The sequence below is a fragment of the Oxyura jamaicensis genome, chromosome 9 (genome assembly GCF_011077185.1).
Source record: "Oxyura jamaicensis isolate SHBP4307 breed ruddy duck chromosome 9, BPBGC_Ojam_1.0, whole genome shotgun sequence".
Lineage (NCBI taxonomy): Eukaryota > Metazoa > Chordata > Aves > Anseriformes > Anatidae > Oxyura > Oxyura jamaicensis.
The window spans coordinates 19,402,516-19,425,413 of record NC_048901.1 but is presented as its reverse complement, the minus strand read 5'-3'; the positions used below and the strand labels follow the sequence as shown (position 1 = coordinate 19,425,413).

The window sequence follows — 22,898 nt, the reverse complement described above, 5'->3', positions numbered from 1 at the left end:
GAATGTCGAACTACTAGAATCCTAACCTCTCAGGTATGTGCCTAGAATAAGGTGGATAAAGCATGCTAAGCAGCATTTCCTTGTCATGCGTGCATCTGATCCATCAAGTTCAGATTCCAAAGAAATAACATTTGTCTAGATAGAGCAACAGTCTGATCTTGTGCAGCAAATCTAATTCAGTAATCATTCCCTTCACTGACTCTCAGTAAGGTACTCAAGAAAGAATATAAATAATGTAACTGTTTCTACATTATTGATTGCAATTATGTGAATGATGATGAACAGCGTTAGCACCGCTGTAGCAGAATGACAATCTTCCTCAACCTCCCCCCAGTCAAATGACATGGCTCTGTAAACTAGTGCACAAACTTCAAACAAAGATTAATAGATGTAATGAATTAATCTTGAAATATGTATTTTATCTTTATAATAAATGACTGCGTATCTTCTCCCTGAGATCTTAAAAAAAAAAAAAAAAAGTTTTCTGAAGGGAAGAGTGACTTCATTTATTATTCTGATGTTTCTGTGACAAGTTATACAACAAAGATGCGTGACTGAACACAAGAATTTGTATGACTGAGGGCTAATTATACCTTGTATTTATTTATTTAAGCTTACATTTATTTATGGAAGCTTACAACCAGAAATAATTCTCTGGAAATGCGTGGAAATACTGATATAATATTCATCATGCAGGCATTAATCTGTAGAAAAAAATAACAAGCAAAATTGCCAGCAGTGTAACTATCTTTCTTGAGGTCTACCTTTCACTGAGCTTTCTATGAGACACGTCACACTATTCAGAGAGGCTTAAGTTAGCTGTAATGTAGTAGTTCAGGGGTAGACTGAGCATCTGTAGGGAACTAAGCCTAAATGGAGTTGTTTTGAGTAGAGCATATTGGCATATCACATCGCTGATATGATTATAGTGTATGTATGTCCCATGCTAGTTTGGATAGACAACTACCAGTGCTGTGCCACTGTAGTGCCCAAAATTGGCTCTTGGATCCATGTGATGTGACGCACTGGGTGACACAAACACCGTTCTGATGCAGTGGGCGTGGATTGGATACCACCACTTTATCCCCCAGAGATGCGTGAGTAAGATACTTTATATTGCTCATCTTGAAGAGTAGGGTAGACTTTTTCTCTACTTCCTTTTAACTTCTCATGTTTGAATTAGAGTGAACAGCATTTAAATTATCATTATTATTTATTTATTTTTGCTAAAGTACAATTTTTCTTCAGCCTTTGTATGGCTTGGAACTCAGCATAAGAAAGAGCAAAGCTCAGTCACATAAAGAGAGGTTGTACAAGCCAGAACAAAGCATCTAAATTGTTTGTCTCTCTTATTTGCTCACTGATGTTTAAAACAATAAGTCCTACAGAGTGTTTTTGGCAAGTGGAAAGGCAGTGGAGTGCAAACCTTACAAATCAATTCTGTTAAGCTCAGATCAGTTTTAATACTTTTTTACCAGAACTTTATTCAGCTACTGTTCAGCATGAAGCATCTGAATGCAAGTAACTCTTTGGCTGTTGAAGAATAAGTTGAGCATCATTACAAGGTTTAACACTCCCTAAAAAAAGGCTTCACTTCTTGTGTACACAAACTGAGGGAAGGGGGGAGAGTTTGAGTATAAAGATATAACCTATTGAAGATCAGTATATATCAAGAAGAGAAAACTGAAGAAATGTTAGTCTAGTAGGTACAGGGAGCTGGTAATTGAGAAGGATGTGATTCCAAAACATTGCCAATATTGCCTAACAGTCCAGGATATTCTAGCTAAATACAGTAATATTATATTAAGGTGCTTGGCAAATCGAAATGAAGAATAAGATTCATGAAAGATTAGGCCTTCTGAAAGGAGATACAAAATATTATGATGTTGAACTTGGTTGCCTAGAGATAACCAGAGCCTGGCCCAGGGCTTGAGAAGTTTTGTTACTCTTCAGGATACAGGTAAGTGAAGCAGGGTTGCAGTGGATTTGTCTCTGATTATCTGTGTGTCAGAGTTCATTTTGAAGAGTATTTTTTTAAAAGAACTGCTCATAACTAGTAATTCTTAGAATGGTATGATACTCATGCACTTTCACATCCTTCTGCTGATCTCTGAAATAACTTTGGCTATAGTTTCTGTGCTCTTGTATTGAACTCATTGCTGTTGGTGAGCGGTACGTGTATTCAAAGTTTGCTTACCAAATGGGTGGAGCATCTGAGTCCATCAAGCTGGACCTCTGCATTTATCTTTATACCCAGAGGGGATTAGATGGGCACTAGATTCCTAGCTGTTCCAGAAGGGCCAGCTCTGACTATACCTAGAGGGCCAAACTACAGGCGCTTACCAAAACTAAGGATAATTTTAGGGTGTATGCCTCAGGGACTATGGGGATGGAGAGAAAGATTTTTCATTTTAGTTTTTTCATTTTCTGTATTATTATACTGGGTTCACAAACATAGGCTCAAAATAATTCCCAGTTTCAGGCATCTGTGTACATTTGAGACTTGGGGTTTATTTTCGTTTCTTTTTGCTTTTTTTTTTCAGTCCACACCTGGGTATCAGTTTATTGTTTTCTTGTGACAGCAAGTATGCAACCTGCTTGCTTGCTTCCCTGCAGTATAAGACAAACATTTTGTACAAATATTATAAAAGAGTGGTAAACCTAGAGGGTATAATTCTAGGGAACTGACCAAAACCCCATCTTATGTATATGGTCTTACTTTATACAGAAGTAGCATGTTTGCAGAAGATAAAAGAATGTTCTTTGAGTATTGTGTTTACATTTATTCTGAAGAATGAATTATAACTCATTTATTGAATGTTGTAATGCTGGCACAATTTTTTTTCCTCCCTGTAGACAAAATTCTTTGCTGGGTTGGGAAACATAATTACAAAGACTATTGCCATTCCAGAAATAGTCATAAAACTTGGGCGGGGTTGTCTCTTTCAAGGACTTGGAATCAGTTAATTAGATCAGTAAAATAAAAGCTATTAATCCACAAAACTTAAGAACAATTGGAAGAGTTTTGAATCTCTGAACAAAACCCAATAAGTATTTCAATGAAGAAATTGATGTAGAATCCTAAAAGGGTTCTTCTTTCTTTCTCACAGAATTCTAGCTTTCTCTCCGAAGCTCTTTTTCCTGTACATACAACAAAAACTGAAGAGCTGGATCCCTCGTTCAAACTGCATGAGACCATTGCAAAGGTAAAGAAATAGAGAGATCTCATTTCCATATACTGTCTTTCACATGGACAAATTTCAATTTGTGAGTAATATAGACAATTTTGGAAGGTGATCTATTTTTCTTCCTGTTAATACTTGTTTTGTACTAAAGTATTGGAGAATTTTTCACTGTGATTCACCTTTTGAATATTCTCTACTGTAATATTTGGTCAACCAGCATGATCAAAAGAGCTTTTATGTGTATATGCTTCATTTTATGCGTTCAGTTGTATTTCTCATGGTTCACATTAAACTCGTTATCGGCATGAATGCAGGGCAATGAGCCTCACTAGATGGCAGGAAGTAGCAAGTTTGTTGCTGTCATTTTTGACAGCAAAGAGGTCTCTGAGGGCACCTTCACCTGCATGGACAGCTTTATGAACTATCAGCATGCTCACCTGGGAGGAAGGGGTTGCCATCCCATGCGTCTAGAGATTGGACCACAGAGGGGGGATGCTCCCAAAGTTAATGTGTTCTGACTCCTCTCTCATTGCTCCAGTTTAGTTCTCCCTTTATGTTATTTATTCATACAAGTGAAATTACTCCCTGCTTTAAAGTGCTCTTTCTTCACTGTGTCCTCTCATCAAGCCATGGTTCTACAAAGATACATGATTGCAAATGAGTCCTCCTTCATGGATTCATGCACATGCACTCAGGCTTCTTATAAACTAGAACTATGTAGACCTCACTAACTGATTTCTTTGTTTATTTGGAGCTATCTCTTTTGGAAGAGCAGCTGCTATTAAAACGCTTCTTTTGGCAACAGCAAAAATTAATTCTCAAAGATCAGCAATGTGCAGATTTGGCATATAGGCACATCAGCAGCTTTGGCAAAACAGTGACTGTTCTAGTATTTTTTCAGTTGGTTTGGTTTATAGGTTTTTTTATTTAATTAGTTTGTTTTCTAAAAAAATAAAAATAAAAATAAAAAAAGGAAGTGCATATTCCTACACATGGTTTTTGAAGCTTGGCCAGTTAAGGAACAATCACAAGAGAAAAAAGTCTTCTTTGAAGCTTTTTAATAGAACTTATGTTTAACCAGTCCTTAATGCCAAAGTGACTGAAAAGATTCACCAATTATTTTTTTTCCAAAGACTGAGGGCCGTATGTATTTGATTAATTACTGTATAATTGATTTTGTGACTTACTGGGCCACGTGTAATTTGAATAATCTGTATTTAAGTATTTGCTTTAGAATTTTGACTAACACAGAAAAATGCTTACTGGATAGTATGACTCGAAGCATTTTGAAACTGTTTAAATTATTAGAAATTATTACAAATAATTGTGAGTAGGTTCATTGAGCATTACAATTGTCTTTGTTAGAACTTGGTGAAGATTGCAGGAGGATACATTTATTTCCATTATGCTTTTCAGACTGTGGCCCGGGATGTTTTTATATAGATAAACAATATGTGCAGCAATTGGGTGGGATCCTCAGCTAGCAATTTTTGTCATCTTTAGCTTAGCCTAATTGATCTACTTCAGTAGTTTTCTGAGTAGATAAATCAGGAAGTTTTCTTCAATTTAATTTATTGTTTACTCTTCTTTACTGATAGATAATGTAGGCACTTCAACTTTATTAACACTTGGAGAAGACTGATGAATGTAGCAGGTAAAATGAATGGCAGGTGTTCATCTATGAAAGAGATAGATCTATAATCTGATTGCTTAAAAGATCTAATTTGCCAGAACACTTGTCATCAATTTATCTTTGACTTTGGCACTTTAAAGGTGGATTTAGGGCAGATTGCTGCAAGGCCCAGTCATTGCATTTCAAAATTTAGTGATACCTTAATTGGAATTTACAGACCTTGTAATCTGAAGTGTGTTTTATAATACATATATCAAGTATTAAAATGGAAAAATCTTTGCGTGTGTGGCAGAGAATGAATTTTTCTATCAGACCAGAAGAATTCAGGTGAAACTCCATTGTTATTAACCATGTAAAACTCATAAAAGTAAGTGCTATTGTTCAATAAGTTTTGTCAGTGTTACTCAGCAGCCTACATCAATGTTTCATGGTAACTAGTCAACTGGAGGTATTAACAATAAGTTTGAAAATACTTTTGTGTTTCGAATTATGCTCGCTAAAGTAGCCTAATAAAACTCCAGGATTACACAGTTCTAAAAGCTTTAATGGCAGTCCCCCAACAGGGAGTGCCACTGGAGCCACTTACCTAATAACAGCCTTGGAATAGTAATAACCTTTTATTGATTTTTACTTTGGCAGGCACCAAAGTGTTGAAAGGTATGCCAGAAGTGACATAATTGGTTTTATAATGAGTTATGGGTGCTGACAGATGACTCTTGAGAAAATTATTAGTGATTCTGATTATTCCACACTTCGATTATGGAGCTGCATGAAGTAGAACCAACTATCATAATGCAATTAACTTCTAAAAGTTACATAAAACAGCAATAGTAGAGGAAATACCTTTTCTCTTTTTCTGTGTAACACACTGTAGTATTTCATTATTATTTTTTTTTAATAAGCACTTCCAAGGATATGACAGGCAGATTCCTTTCTTGAAGCAAATAGAATAAAAAGCACTGGACTGCAGGATGGTTAGTAAATGAAATCCACATTTTAACCACAGATAAGGTACAGCACAGAAATTTTGATATGAGGAATTATCTAACAGAATTGTACTGTTCTTTTCTTTTGAAGCATGAGACAGATATATATTCCCATTTACCTGTTGTGTATGGCTATTAATTCTCTAATACAAGTGTAGGGGATACCCATTCCTATTGCAAATGCAGTGATATCCATATCTTTGGTAGTTATTTTCTGTATCATCTGCCTAAAGTCAAATTCTGTGGCTTGATGCATGCTAGCTTTGATAAATTTTTGTGTAGGGGATTCCACTTTATCTTCATGCATGGTGCTTGTGAATGAGCTCTTTTTTTGCATACTTCTGATTGAAAAAGTTCAAAGTCACTATATGTGTATGTATATATAACCTATATATAATATTCCAATTAATTATTGAAATATTAAATTTATTAAACAGAACATAATACATACCCAAATTAACATGAAGGAGTCAAAAACCTTACTATTCCGAAGTCTAATAGTGCATATGTTGAATCAGTGGAATAATGGGGTGATGAACAGTAATAATGTTGTATCTTGCCAGAGTTTAAAACCCAAACAAAATCTCATTGTAGTCAACCAACTTGAAATTTCTTTACATTCCACTGAAGCACCTATTGTATTTTTGGCAGGGATTGCAATCTCTGTAACATCAAGTGGAAACACTTTCACAAACCACATACGGCATATTGCAGAGTTTTACCAGAAACATTTCTCTCAGCACGTTATTACTGGCGTATCTGCTTCAGCAGAGAACATTCACATTCATGTCTTGTTCCCACTACAACACACCCTTTTTAGTATCTGACTGTTCTTTGAAAAAGCTGTGTGGGATTGTGCTTATGCATCCCAGTGGCATCTGTTTCAAGGCAGCTGCGCATCTGGATTTCCACTGATGTGTCTTTCTCATATAAAAATTTCCTTGGTGTAGGACTAGAGGATTTGGCAGAATGGTTCATGATTTCTAGACAGCAGAGACAGTGTATTACTCCAATCAGAGTTACAACACATATATCAAAGTGCTGCTATGGTGCATGCAGAATGAATCTGAAATATTCACAAAGTCTGATGCATGCAAGTGTATTGCATATCCAAACCTAGACCAGTAAACCTTTTATCCTTGGAAAGCATAGGCATAGATATGGCAGCCTGCCCCTGTATCACCGTGTGGTGTGTTAGCTGGAAATTTTTGTTGTATGCCATGAGTTGCCTCATGAAAATGTGACACTTTGAAGTGTCGATCTCCATGGGTAAGTTCTCCAGTTAACTTTCTTCAGTGATCTGTTTCTTTTGATGTCGTTTTTAAAATTCCTGTTTCATTTGGGTGCACCAGACTTTCACGTCAGTTATCATTCTCTTTATCATCATACTTCTGAAGATGTTGCACAGACCAACAGAACTATCTTGTCTTTTTATAGACAAAATATATTATGATTTCATACTTGCAAAACAAATTGCAAAAGCCTCCAGCCAGCAAGCAGGAATGCTGACCAGGGTAGGTGACAGAGATGGTGAATTAAGTTAATATGCAAGAGGCACAATTTGGGGTGTATGAAGTGAGAACCAAGCTGGAGAACCAGATCAATATTCGTATTTAAGAAAATCTGCTGTTGATAGCAATTTTTTAGATGTAGAATTTGACCTTTCTTTGAAGACATCAAAATAGTCTGCAGTGTCATTTTGATGCTCTGCTACACATAAAAACATTGGTGTTTTATTTTATTTTACCTGAGAAATTGCAAGATGACTTGGTTCATATCTTGGTTTTTCCATTAGTCCTCCCACAGCTGACAGTAATTTGTAGTATTGCAGCAGATCCCATCTGCCATAAGGCGATACAATAATAAGAGGCAAATTTTGTTAGCAAAATTTGATAACATAGGTGCAGCATAATTCTCCAATTGCCAGATAGTCTCCCCATAATTTACATTTCTTGCTTTGCTTTTTCAGTCAGCCTCTCATATTCTGGTCCTGAGCATCTTAATGGTGTTTGAGACGGGCAAAGCAGAACTGTTGTCTGTGGTGACAGTCTTAGTGCATTCACACAAAACCAAACTTGTCTGAATTTTTCTGCAAAGAAGCACAGTGATATTTCACAGAAATGGTTTGATTTAGCACATATTCTCTTAAGCACACAAGTGAGAATTTTCATTTTACCTTTAGCCTTCTTGCATGAAAGAACATATAATCCAGTTCAAGCAGAGGGTAAATATAAACCTACTGAAAACTCCCTTCTGACAGCATGTATTTTATTCTGTAGCTATTGTGAGCAGGAAAAAAAAAAAAAAGAGAGAGAGTGAGAGAGAGAAAATCTAGTGATACAAACTATAGCTGCAACTTTGTGGATGCTGTATGAATTGTGGTGAACAGGTAAGTAACAGTATACAAAGAAAAAAAATTACTTTGATTTTCTCAACATTAGATGTGAAAGAGGTGGCTTTGCTGCTAAAGACATGAGGTGTTCCGACAGACAGTCGTACTGTGTTTGGCCAAACAGCATATTGTCTATGAGCTAGAGCCTAGCTAGTGTAGATACATTTGGAATTTTTCAGTAGTTCATTTGTGCTAAAAGCAAATAGCCTCAAGGACTCCTGTACTTTATACTGGATGGATGTACTTTATTACATGGATGGATAAAAACTAGGGATTAAAAATGAGTTGAAATCTCAGAGCCCCTGATAAAGATTTGATGAACCAGCTTCACTGGCCAACACAACTTCACTTTGTTTGGTCAGGTATTAAAAAGCAATGGCGCCTCCCAGAATTTTCCACATCTTTTCCTCTAATGTCTCCTTCAAAATGGAGAAAGCATTACAGGACAGAACTAGTTCAGTGTCCTCCTGTATCATTTATTTGTGAAGTTAAGGAAAAATGTCATGACTATTTCTGGGCTGCTTTTGAGTGGCTGGAGTTTAATATGCTTTCAGCTTACAGAACTCTGACAACTAGGAAAATACCAAAATAACCAGCCAACTGTGGCTCCAATAAACAAGAGAAACTGAATGAACAAGAAAGCACAACCATTGTTAGTAGCATGCTTTATGTAGATACTATTCCCATGGATTGTCTGTGTACAGTCCTACCTTTTCAATGCTCCAACTGTCAGGTGGGAATTAATTCTAAATTCCTTAAAGATGTGCATTAAAAGTTATTTTCATCCTATTTTCATATTGCAGCAATGCTATATGTTCTTTAAACAAAGTTAGCATTGGCTTCTATCAGAATGTTTCTTAACCAGATTGCTGTTTAGAAACATATTGTTCCTGGACTCTTCTTTTAGACCTAAATTTTACTCAGTTGTTTCCAAGATTCATCTCCTGGCTGTCGGTAGAAAAGGAAAAAATCATAGCATTATTTTTCAAGGTAGCGTTGCAATTTAAGTGAAGTAAGCAAATACATGTTGCCTTCATTTGATTCAGTCACAACACAGGATAAACATAGAGCATATCAACATACATAATATATCATAAAATCTGATAATGGAAACCCAAGATTGGTTTTCTTGTAAAATTTGTGGAAGACTTTTTACTCCAAATTACAGCAGTTTGGCTAAATGAAAGAAGATATGGTAGAAGTGAGAGGAAGCATTTTTTAATCCCCAATTTATATAACAGTAAAAAAAAAAAAAAAAAAAAAGGTACTTAAAGTAACTGAGCAACTACTTCATCTCCTCACCTGAATTCATCAGAAATCCACAGAATCAAGTGATCTGTCTAGGACTATAGACAAAGGCTGGGGCATAGTTCAATGCCGGGGCCAAATTTCTGAAGTTGGTATTTAGCATCTGTGTTTATTTGCTGTAATTTCAACTACTGCCATGACCAACTGGGCAGTTCTGTACTGTATACACAAGCCTTGGGAATGCCTATGTTAGTGGGACTTTGCTGACTTGGAAGAAGTCACACTGCTACGGCAGTGCCTTCATTTACAATGCCTTTTTTTGGTAATGTAATCCAATTGCATCTCTAGGTGGTTACTGAGTGCTGCATTGGTGACAGATGCTCAGCATAGACATTTATGACAGGTGTCTTTTTCTTTGTTTTAAGGTGGTTGATAATCATGAACGTGCTGAGAAGCCACTTCAAATTTATTGCATGTCCAATTTTCCATTTTGTCCAATAGTGGGTTTTTGCTGTGTGATGGGAGAATTTATTTTCCATCAATTGCTTTTACTTCAAAAACTTAAATTTGTTATGAGAGATATCAAATAATTGGACATGTGCATGCATTTTGTATGGAATGTCAACACATATTTATATTCAACAACTGAAATCCAACAACTGAAAATCTGAAGCTTGCTACTCTAATAGGTAGGAAAATGCCTCAGGTTATTTGAATTTTCTCCTATGATTCCCACTGTCCTAGTATAATTGTATTAAACCATTCTTCAGTAACACTACTACCATAGCATTTGCTAATAGTTAATACTTTAACTGCCAAGGATTCAGTCTTTATTCTAGGCATACATATACTGAACTTGGTGGGTATGCAAGGAAGATACAACTTTTCTGTTTTATTAACAAACTGTTGTCTCATTTCTTTTCTCTTCCTTGCCAAAAATAAAAAAAAATCAGCGCTTATGTGTCGTGCAGCATATAAATACATTTTAATTAACTGCAGTTTATATTATGAAGCTGTATAAAACTCTGTCTTCTGAGGGAAATTGTGATCGCATTTGACAAAAAAGTCAAATCAGACAATCCTTTCCCCAGAGTGTGCCTCTTAAAACATTGTTTCTTCTAACTCTAATGTAGTAAATGTATTAATAACTCTTTTTTTAATTTAACATAATCCAATTTGCATATGAGTGGATATGAGGTAACATCAGAAAACTTAAATATCTGCTTAAGTGCTTTTTAAAAAGAGATGTAAATTAGCTGCTTATATACTGTGAATGAATTATTTGGTTTTTCAAACAAAATGTTTTTGTGGAACTTTTGTGGAAGTTGTTGGACAAAGCTAGTAAATACTTAGATAATATATGCTGAGTCAAGAAAGAACGTAAGCTAAAGGTATTACAAAACCCCAAGAAGAACATCTTGTTTATTGATTTGTTTTTATTAGGAGCATGGTCAATAACAATAAAAGATACTGCCAGTTTGCTGACATACTAGCATTTGTGAAGTTAAGATTAGACCAATTAACATTAGACTAAATACAGGTGACTAGCAATAAGCCACAATTATAAAATAAGTACAAGTATCCTTCAGAGAATTGTGGACTGAAAGATCCTATATCAAAAACAGAGGAAAATACTAAACTAACCATTTAGGTTATTTCATATCTTCTTATTTCAGTAGGTACCAGGGAAGAGATCATCAAATAACACCACAGAGTTTTCTTTTATGATGTGTTCAGCACTTTTGAGAGGAGTTACGTTCTGCTAAGCAGTGACAACAAACAGGGAGTTCTGTCAGTCCCCCTGTTTCACCTCTGTGAGCCTGAAGCCAGATCTTAGTCCCTTTGAGCTGTAAAAGCTATTAGTTCTCTGTTCACAAGAAGCGATAATTGCATTGAAAGAGTGTTGTCTAAGCATTTAGCTCAGAAAAGCAAAACCCACTTTCTTGAGTGCATTCCTACTGAAGAAAGGTCACTAATGACTGGACAGGACTTTCTGGCTGTCAGTCACATTGTAGGTAAGAATATTCCCACAATGCGAAAGGGCATAGGTAAATAAGCTTGGTCTTCTACTGGTAAATTTGGCCTCTGGGACATAAGATCAAGTATGATCCTTTCCATTCCTATTCTGATTCCAGAAGAGTGGACTCAAGCCCATGGGTATGAGAGGTAGGCAACCAACAGGACTGATCACCCCATCTGCCAGCAGTTTGTTGGGCCAGGGTAGGATTCATAGCAATCTAACCAGAAAAGGAAAGCGATATAAAATATGCACTTTTCATTCAATAAGTTTTTTCCATATTCTAGAAGACAAAAGTTACACATCTATTCTCCTTTTCATGAAATATTTATGCAGTCTTTACAGTGAACACAAATATACTTTTTCTTTTTAGAATATTTACCCTAGAACCAGTTTATAAGCTTCCATAGACAGTGGTGACATCTCTTGATAGAAATACAATTAAAGAACTTTATTTTAATGTTTGTTGAATCTAATCTAATGCTGACTTGATGTCAGCAGATGGATTTCTGTCTCCAAAAACACTTTTTATTTCCTCAGAAAACTTTCCAAATATTGTTTAATGTTTATGACCTCATACAGTAATGTTCAGAAATGATTAAATATTTTAGTTTTAAAAACAGAAATTTATTGATTCATTACCTGTTGCTTGTTAAAATTACTGCTGAAGGAATAACTAAAGAAATTCCAGATTTCCCCATATTAAGAACAGGACTTGGACTACAGAGACTTATTGGAATATGCAGGAGGGGTTTTCTTTGAGACAGCTTTTGAAATTCAGTCAGTCCCACTGATTGACTGGCAGTGCATCTTGACACTGCTTTCCTAAAATGTTTTCAAAAAGCAAATTGTTATGTTTTCCTCCAATGGAAATGATATTTCTATTTAATAATCAGAAATAATATTCTGGCTATTAACTATTTTTTATATATTTTTATACCTTCTTGTAAAACTAATGGCCAGGAGATTCATACGTTGAGGCCTAATTCCAACCATGCACATACAGTATAGATTTTCAAATATACTGCATCTCTGTTATCCATCAAAATGGATTTAAATCAGCATTTAAATTAATGTTACGAAGTATAATATTTGGATCCAAAAATAATTTTTATAAGGCTTTTAGTAACCAATGAATGAAAAGCTACAATTCAGATGAAAGGATAGAAAGAAAATGTTCTAGAGTAATGCAGTAGTATAATCTGGTGTGCTGCACTGTTTCCCTCACTTAAAATTATCACAGAATCACAGAATAGTCTAGGTTGGAAGAGACCTCCAAGATCACCGAGTCCAACCTCTGACCTAACGCTAACAAATCTTCCACTAAACCATATCCCTAAGCTCTACATCTAAACGTCTTTTAAAGACCTCCAGGGATGGTGACTCAACCACTTCCCTGGGCAGCCTATTCCAGTGACTAACAACCCATTCAGTAAAGAAGTTCTTCCTAATATCCAACCTAAACCTCCCCTGGCGCAACTTTAGCCCATTCCCCCTCGTCCTGTCACCAGGCACATGGGAGAATAGACCAAGCGCCACCTTGCAAATGCCTCCTTTCAGGTACCTGTAGAGTGCAATAAGGTCACCCCTGAGCCTCCTCTTCTCCAGGCTAAACAGTCCCAGCTCCCTCAGCCGCTCCTCGTAAGACTTGTTCTCCAGACCCTTCACCAGCTTCGTAGCCCTTCTCTGGACTCGCTCAAGCACCTCCATGTCCTTCTTGTAGCGAGGGGCCCAAAACTGAACGCAGTACTCGAGGTGTGAAATATGTAGAAATAGAGTTATATTGTAGAGTTATATATGTAGAGTTATTATCTGTAGACTTATATTGTTAACCTTATTTTTAAAAAGTGTGCTTGCTGAATGGTGCTTTCTTTGCAGAATCATTCAGGATGATGTGTTGTTTTCTTATAGCCACTTGAGAATTCTTGAATCTCAGTTCTCTTCTTTTTAGTTGAAAGAATAGTTCATGCAAACTTTAGGATTTACCTTTTTTTATTTCTTATGACATCCTCCTTTCATGCCGGTGGGCTAGGAATGTGCACGTTTTATTATGAAATGCAATTATTTACCATTTACTATGGTAATGAAACTGACAAATATTTAAGTGAATACCGACACAATTCGTTGATATGTATTGTGTTCAAAGAGAGTAATTTGCCCAAAGATCATAGTTTGTCCAGCCATTTATCTCAGACTTGCCTGGACAGGGAGAATAGCATGGCTGGTCCATCTGAATTCATGAAAGCTCACTGGAATTTTTTAGCATCCAATATGAAAATGAGCTGTACGTTCAAGGTAAGATGAAAACTGACGTGTACTGGGGGGCTGATACAAGTTAGCATTGTCAGAAATTAATGCTTGTTTCAAACATGTAATTGAAGTTAATATGAAAATGGTTGAATGCAAACTGAATTTTTTAGTGTGAATGTGGAATCTTGTTACACTAAAGAGCCCTTTCAGATCAACAGTATTGTATCAACATAACCTTTTTCCACTTGGAGTGAGGCAACCTGACATACTTTGCTCCATGGTTGACAAGTATTCAAAAGTTCTGATATTTAAATAACGCAACTATGTTGAAAAAATGGCCAGTGACTATCAGGGAAATAGGCTTCCTTTACTGATTACTAGCCCAATCTTCTTGTTAAAAATACAACCAATAAAAGGATCATTGGTATTGTCCATTTGCTATTATTTTGTTCTTTTCTTCTTCTTCTTGTTTTCATCACATACGTAGAAATATTATTTTTGGTCTTTGATTTGTCTTAACAAGTTTTTAAGTGCTTTTTATTAAAGCACTGAGTTCGAAAAATCTTCCTTGTACTGGCTTAATTGAGCTATGTATACACATGGACACTTCAAAATCCAAATAGTTTTATAGATAAATAGTCTACTTATTGATATTTTCTATGTTTTTATCTTTATATTTTAAGTATAATGCAGATATATGTAAATATAAATATATACCCCAAAATTGAAAAGCTAATTTTTTAGCCCAACATAATTATAGTTGTACACTATACAAACTGGCAGGCTTTTTATCACAACTTCCTGTAATATCCAAGGCAACAAACAAAAATCAGACTTCAGCTCAATTTAGAATATTGTTGCAATACTTTGTGATTCTAAGGATTTTATTGTGTTTGTTTTTTTCTCCAAAAAATGGTTTTAGAACACAAAAGTGAAGATTATACAATAATATTTTTTTTTTCTGTTGGTTGTTTCCCTGGTATATCCTTCCAAGGAATCTAATTTTAAATAACATTGGTGCATATGTCCAGGTGCCAGACCGTGTTAATCATTTAGATTTCCCTGACTAGTGCTGTCTGTCAGATAAATGAATATGATGTAAACAGATGAGCCCAGCTCTAAATTCCATTATACTTCTACTCCAGTGTACTTCAATGGATTTAATTCTGATTTCAACTAATACATGAGCCAATGGTCTACATGAAGAGTGCATATAAAGTAAAATATTGGTCAGATTTTAAGCTGCTCACAAAGCATTTGAGCCTGTAAGTACAGATGCACTCTCAGATTTTCAGGTGCAAAATGAGAGGCAGCAGCTGCAAATACGAATCATTATATTTCAAAACAAAATCTGTAGTTTTGTTCTGCTTTGTGAATATAAGACCTATTTGAAAATTAAATTATAATCCATATTCTGCATCCCATCAGTAACCATCCAGTACTATATCATATTGACATTGAGAAGGGAATTTATACCCAGTACTTAAAAGGAAACAGACTACTTTGAAGACAAAAGACTAACACTTCTCTATTTAGGCAACTGAAAAACTTCAGTGGAAGAATTGCTCTGCTACAGAAGTTCTAGATATCATATATATATATATTAAAAAAAAAAAAAAATTAATCAGATTTAGTCAGGATAAAAAGATGGGAACTTTTTTCTCCTTATTTTTTACTTGCAATATGGAGAACATTCCCTTGTGTCAGCAGCACTTATGGCTCAGCATGCTATGACTTTTGATTGGTAAATAAATTTTTGAATAGAAAGTTTGTATGTAATATACCAAATTATATAAATTAAATTAAAATGTAATTTCTGTAAGTATTTAGAGAAAGATGTAACCTTGATAAAACTATTAGTTATGCATCTTGTTTCTAAGATAATTTGTTTGCCTTAATGTGGAAGAACACTACTGCAATTTAAGTTTTCATCTTGATTTTATCCACATTTTTAGAAGAGTCTAAGGATTCTATTTTATTTTCTGAATTAAATGTTTGCCTCCTCCTGGCTTAGATACATCACTTCTCATTTACTACCCCATCCCTTCCTGTCCCCATCCTTTCCTGTCCCCTGTATTCCATCAAATTCTGAGCTGTTCCCACATTCTTGGCACCTGCTATTGGAATTGGATCTTTCAGAAGACTTGAAACTAATGCAAAATTTAAGATAATCAGAAGTACCCATCAGTTTTGTGCTGCTGATTTTATAGCTTCACAGTTCCCCTAAGCCAATTTGAATACTGCCACAGAATGAACAGGATCAAGTTCGATCTGACTGAAAAATAATTGTTTGGTTTTGTTGGTGGTTTTGTTCTGGGGATTGGTTTGGTTTTCAGTTCTCAGAACTGATTTGCCATACAAGATTTAGTGCCCACATACAGATGACAATGAGAAGTGCATGCAGAGGGTAATGTAGAAGCAATTATTTCAGCAGAAGCATATTTTTTGATAGACTTTGAATGTTAAACTGAAAGGGTGTTGAAATTGACACAGGGAAGATATTGCAAGTTGATTCTTATATCTGCCTTCAATACCTGTCAAAAATCATGGGCATTTCCAGGTTTGTTGTTGATTTTATTTCAGTAGATTTATAGAAGCATCATGGCTAAGCTTGCCAAAAAATAAGAAATTGCTACTTTTCAACATACCTAGGGTGCATTGTGGCTGGAGAGGGATTTATTCTGAACTTTGAATGAAGACAAGAGAAACAAATTACATAGCCTTTTATGAAACTCATTATTAAATCTGGACTTCAGGAACTTACTGTGCAAAATATTATTGGAATTTATAAAACCTAATTAAGAGTTAATGCATAAGAGCTGTATTTTAATTTTGATGCTAATGGCTGAGTACCAAAATTCTAATTTATAAATAAATGTATTGCATGTTCTGTATAGTGCAATGACAAAATGTCTAAATCATAAGGGTGTTTTTTTTTGGATTTATTGGCAAGATTTGCATATATATTATGTTTTTTACAGAATTGTTCTAGGGTTTGTAAATATGCTTAGGATCAGTAAATCCATTTGGACAATACTTACTGAAAATCTAAGGGTTGTATAGTATTTGATTCATAAGGAATTATACATTTTAGTGAGATTCCTAAAAATACTTCCCCATTTTAAAATTCTGGCAGTATTTGTGGTGATTTAATGAAAAACAAGGCAGATTTGCATCTCCCAGTTTTATTAGGTAGCCATTTTGTTTATTTACCATTAATAAACTTGTTTCATAATGCAGCTTTATGTGTTGCTCTGTACCTAAAGAAAAATTAGTTCCTATGCTCCCTGTTTAAGAAAGCTCTGCTTCAGAATTAAATCAAACCACAAACCTGGTCAAGCTTGAATTGTAGAGGTGTTTGCTATTACTCAGACTCTAGTAGTTTGTTGTGCTATTAATTTTTTGCAAACTATTTTGCTTGCCACAAGCTATGATTAAACAAAGTTTAACTGGGGAAATATTATAAATGAATTAATATCTTTTTAATATCTTTAAAAAATAAAAAAAAAGAAAAAAAAACATAAAGCTTATTAGCTCAAAGGTGTATTGTTTTGTCAGGAATTGCACTGCCAGCTAATCATTTTCTACAGCCAGTTTTTATTTGATAGATAAAAAGAAGAGATTACTCTCTATAACCATTTAAGGTTTTTGCTTTTTCTATTTTGTGTAGCCAAGAAGAGGATTTTATCCAGAAAGACTATGTTTATGTTTACCTTCTGCTATGCTTTTTCCCTCAGACTGTTTATGAGTCTGGAAACAGAGTGCAGATGAGTTTTAAACCACCTTTATGAAGTCTCATGATTTATAAGCTGTGTACACCAGCAGTACCCAGTTATGTGTTTAATAATTGGATCTAAATATGTGCTTGATTCAAACATCAACATTAACCAGCATTTACAAAACAAAAGACAAAGCTCAATGTTTAACCTCTATGATTCTTCATGAGAAATACACTTCATATAATACTGAATTCCTAGCTTTTACTTTAAATGGCAGAAAATGAAGTGCAGTTAATTGAGTACATGATAAGCCACAGTGCATGTGGTGTCACCGTGTTCCCTGGAACCACAGTACACAGTGCTTCCTTGAAAAGGCCACGTTCCTCTTTAGTTCCTCATGTGAGCTGCCTTCTTGAGGAAAGGTCTGTGATCGTAGAGCAGCACTGATCTCAAATGGTCAATATTAATTTTATTTTGACATTAAAAAGAAAATCTACAGTCTCAAATATTAACAGTTGCCATTCCTAGCAGCTCTACTGTAATAAAAAAGACAAAGATGATAATGAATAAGAGATTGTAAAATTATATGAGCATATTAAAAAACAGAATAGTTCAGTTGGAAGGTACCTACAAAGATCATCCATCTAGTTCCACAGACAGACTTAAGAGCTAACGAGAAGTTAAAGCATGTTATTGAAGACAATATCCAAGTGCCTCTTGAACAGACAGGCATGAGACATCAACCACTTCTCTAGGTAGCCTGTTCCAGTGTTTAACCACCCTCACAGTAAAGATATTTTTTTCAGTCTGAACTTCCCTTGATGCAGCTTTGTGCCGTTCCCACGTGTCCTGTCCTTGGTGACCAGGGAGCAGAGACTGGAGTCTCCCTCTCTCCTTCCCATCCTCAGGACGTTGCGGTGAGCATTGAGGTCGCCTCCCATTCTCCAGAGTGGACAATCTAAGTGTCCTCAGCCTCTCCTCATGGGATATGCCATTTTACCAGCTTTGTTACCCTCCTCTGGATGCTTTCAAATACCTTAACAATGTTCTTATATTGTGGAGACCAGAACTGCACGCAGCATTCGAGGTGAGGCCACACCGGTGCTAGATATAGATGGGGAATCGCCTCTTTTGGTTGGCTATGGTGCTTGCCCTCCTGCCTGACAGGACACACTGCTGGCTCTCACTGAGAGAGACTGATAACTTGCTAGTTCTCCAAGGTCTCTAGATCCCTCTGCAAGGCTATGTCCCTCCAGAGAGTAAACAGCCCCTCCCAGTTTAGTATCATCAGCAAACTTGTTAAGGATGCATTCAATATCAAGCCATGTTCTCCCTTGGCCAATTCAAATTTGAGTACTATTTGTCTTTTGTGAAACGGTGACCCAAAAGAAAGTACTTCTCAGCTACGAATATAGCACATAAAGAGAAATACATCTTGGAATCATTGACTGAACATCTTTACATAGTACAGTTTGATTTCAGACTAATTGCAGGGTGAAGTTGGGCCTTTACATAAATATCATCGTGTCTTAAAGTGATGAAGAAAATGGGGCACAGGAAGATTCTGCTTTAACTGACATAAATGATATTCTTCTGAACTTAATGTTCTAGCCATGGCAATCCTTTGGACTGACATATGGCGATTTTTAACCTTTTTTTCCCTTCTTTTTTCTTGAGATAAACTGAACAAACTTGTAGCTGACAGGAACCTCACATAAGATCCTAACAAGGGAAAGAGAATGAAATATTTCTTTTTATGCTGAAGTATCAAAGTCATAGTGACATTTTATCACATTAAAAAAAAAAAAAAAAAACACCCTGCACCTTGATGGATATTTTTTTTTAATGTGGAAGATAGAATGCTGAATATTGAGGATATTACTTAATATAAAAACTTGTCTATCTCCTCACTTTATTTCTTTTCCCATGCAAAGTTGTGTATGATAATTCTTTCATTCGCATTCGCTTTTTCTTGCAGTAGAAAATCTCTGTCCACACTAAAATCTCACAGGACATAGGGAAATGCTGATTTGTTACATGGAACTTTTTCTACTCGTTTCCTAAGAGTTTATTTTTATCTTTAGATAAAGCCTATTAGAGATTTGTACAAGTGATTTTTCTGAACCAGCTTGTCTTAGAAACTGTATGTTCTAAATGCTTCATTTACATCATTGCATTTGAAATAGACCATTAGCCTAAATGAGTACTTTCTTCCTTGCTGCTCCAAAGAGCACTGATCTATCAGTCAAACCCACATAGAAATAATGAAATGTGAGAAAATAATTTAAGGAAACTAGATGTTAAATAGATGTTCTTAGAAATCATCAATTAGCAACAAGCAAATGAAAAACAGAAGAATTTACTTCCAATCTTTAAAACATCCTTCACTGGCAAACTTCAAAATTTCTGCTATTTTATGTTTAAATGTTTCTTAAAAAATAATAATAAAAAAATCATCTCAAAAATTCCCATTATGCCTTACTCTATTTAACTGGCAATGCAATTCATGACTGTTAGATACATCATTAAAAACATCCACATATTTCTTTGAAAGGCTTTTGTTTCACCCATTTTCTGTTGAAAATTAGATCACTCCTGTTTATGTCTTATGTTTTGAAGGGATGCCACTGCATTCTTCTGTACTGCATTACAGGTAAACAAAGTAACTCATGAAACAGTCACAGCAGGAAAGAGAACAAGATCATGATAATATATGTCTTAATTAACTTCCCACCTCTTTATGAACATAAGTACCAAGCCCCATAAAAATGCATACATCTCTGCAGAGTGCATTCTGAATAAGAAAATGCTTGTGATATGCACTACATGAATTACTTGTTAGAGCACCCTCTCAACAAAGCTGCGAAAAAGTTACAGAACGGGAAATAAAGTGTTAATATCATGGCATCCAGCTTTGCAGTATGGGCCACATTTTTGCAGATACTGCTGCATCATGTGTGACAGAATCTGTACAGTATTTAATTATAGTCCATCTCAGCTTATTTTTTTTCCAAATAACAATTTGGAAGTTGACAAAGAAGATGAACTTTCAATGAAAGAATTAGCTACTTACATTTAAAATCTAGTTTATATTTTATCTGGCACAGTTTTGAATTAATCTGTTTTCTGGAGAAGGACAAGGATACTCTCCAGCCATTTGAATTTTTTTAATGAAACAGAAGTAAACAAAAATGATGTATTCAGCAAAAAAAAAAAAAAAAGTAAACATTTAGTAAAGAAAAATATTGAGATACTTAGGTACAGATTAATTCCTGAATCTACAGCAAATGCTTTTATTTCATTGTGCTGTTAGAATTATATCATCAGTCTCTCATTGACTAGTTGTCAGAAAAGACAGATCCAGAATATTTTTTTAAAAGCAAAACTGCACATACCTGGAAGATGTAATTTTTCTCCTCTTCATGCCTCCTGCTGGGCTTTACTGTCACTGGTTTCCCACACCTCATTGCAGGAGGTCTGAGGATTCTTTAAAATGGACTCAGCTGATACGCTTCAGCTTTTTAAGTACACCACTGGGAGAGACTTGTCCTGTGAGTTGGAGAGGCTTGACTTTTAACTTACTCAGCAGTTGTATACTGACAAGAGAAATTATTTTCTTACTTGCCAGAGAAAACAAGTTCTAACATTGGCAGAAACACCCAAATGCTGACAAGCTTTGGACAGTTGTGTTGTAGTTATGTAACAGAAGATAGTATCTGCATGGACACATTTTTAAGAGCTGAGCTTTAGTTCCAAAATAAAGCACGATACATCTGTGTCCCACTTAATATCTTAAACATTCAGCTTGTCCAGAAACAGGTGAAGTTTTAAGTGTTGACAATCTACTTTTCAATTTCCATTTATATACACAATAAGTTATTTTTTCCCACTAATTCTAAAAGCAGAAGAGATCAATACTTACAAATATATGCACAGTTTTTAAAACAGCAAGCCCTTAGAAAGCACTAGTGTGCATAAAGTTATTTCAGAATATATTCATTAGTAGTGAAGAGATGCTGTTTCTCTCTGTAACTACCTGTCCCATATCTCTAGGGGAAAGTGAAACAAAGGACAAAAAAAACCCTTCTCCTCAGGACTTGAACATGGTCATTTTGTTGTGTTTTATGTTGACGGAGCTCTACTGTGTGCTGGATTCTATTCTTGAACACAGGTCTAATATCCCCAAATGGCCAGAGGTAAAACACTGGACTTAAATGAGTCTGTATGTGGAAAGTAAGCTGTTTTAATACATTTCTAAAGTGGAGAGGTATGTGATGCTTTCTATATATTGACAGGCATTATACATGCCCTTTTTTTTTTTTTTTTTTTTTTTTTTAACTGTAACTAGTCACCAGTTTTGATAGTGCTGGCTATTTGAAGATACCAGCTGTCCCAGATGCGCTATGTGCACGGAAACATTGTGAGCACCTACCTGGTAGCTTTGATTACTTTTGCTTATTATTGCATTTTTATGAAGATTATTGTTTATTTTGACCATGAATGAGTTCTGTCTCCACTCTTAGTGATTCTGACAGTCATTGAGGTGCTTCAAAAGTGGATTAGAAACCAAAGCAAAGAAGTGAGAAACCCAAGCAGGGAAGCATGGTTTTGCTCAGTGCATTCAGTTTAATAACATTTTTCTGGTTACACTTCAGGCTATGTATTTTTACTTTATTCTACCATTTGAGAGGGCCAAAAGAAGCAGAAATTATAACAACAACAACAAAAAAAATCACCATGTTCTTGCACTAAATTGAGAATTCAGTTGTCCTGATTCTGTGGAGATATTTTGTTCAGTAGCCATTACTGTTTAGGAATAATTTTGCTACCCATTAAGTACTGTTTGATAAATCCAGTATCCATGTTGGTGGGTAGTCTCTGGGGTTTTTTGCTATTGTTTCAGAAGCCTGTCAAGAAACATTTCTTTCAAGGCCCAGAGTGTCTTCCTCCATTTGTTGCAATTCTCACTGTTTCACCATGGTGAAAACAATCTAATTCTGCTTCTGTTTGGTATTTGTGCTTTCTGTGTCTCAGTTACTAGTTACTAAATCTGACATGCAAGTTTGAGATAATTATAAGCATATATGAAATGAAAAAAATGTTTCCATTCAGTGCAAAATACACATGTGCTTACTATACCACTTAGAAGAGCTGTGCCTTACAGTACTGAAATATGTTTCATTTAAAACCTTCAGGTTTTGTAGATTTCAGCTTGCATTGGTTCACTAATGTGGATCATAGAAATCGAGCTGCTCTTTCGAGAATATTGTAGGAAGAACAACAAATGTATTTTCCTTAAAATACACCTTTTACTTGTCCTGACTTTCTAATATCTCATTTAAAGCTATTTATATCATTATGCTTTCTATTGTACTTGGAAAAAAAAAAAAAAAAAAAAAAAAAAGGATTTTAGTGAAAGTTCTTAGAACTTTTTAGAAGACGGGGACATAATTGAACAAAGTAACTCG

The 22,898-nt window shown here is 35.2% G+C and overlaps 1 protein-coding gene and 1 long non-coding RNA gene across 11 annotated transcripts in view; one reads left to right on the top strand and one right to left on the bottom strand.

Moving 5' to 3' along the window:
• The window catches only part of NAALADL2 (N-acetylated alpha-linked acidic dipeptidase like 2), a 438,092-nt gene that overhangs the window by 370,996 nt on the left and 44,198 nt on the right, over positions 1 to 22,898 (top strand). For all 9 annotated transcript variants that reach the window (XM_035335008.1, XM_035335005.1, XM_035335007.1 and 6 more), the window contains one exon: positions 3,111 to 3,206. In XM_035335008.1, coding sequence (XP_035190899.1) covers positions 3,111 to 3,206 — 96 coding nt within the window. The remainder of the gene's footprint in view (positions 1 to 3,110; positions 3,207 to 22,898) is intronic.
• On the bottom strand, positions 6,567 to 21,006 carry LOC118171698. 2 transcript variants are annotated; one of them, XR_004753332.1, is made up of 4 exons: positions 20,826 to 21,006; positions 7,752 to 7,893; positions 7,552 to 7,645; positions 6,567 to 6,787 (listed from the first exon to the last, which is right to left on the bottom strand). It is a non-coding gene; the product is annotated as an uncharacterized LOC118171698 (long non-coding RNA). The 2 variants fall into 2 exon arrangements; XR_004753331.1 differs by having other exon boundaries at positions 7,552 to 7,893.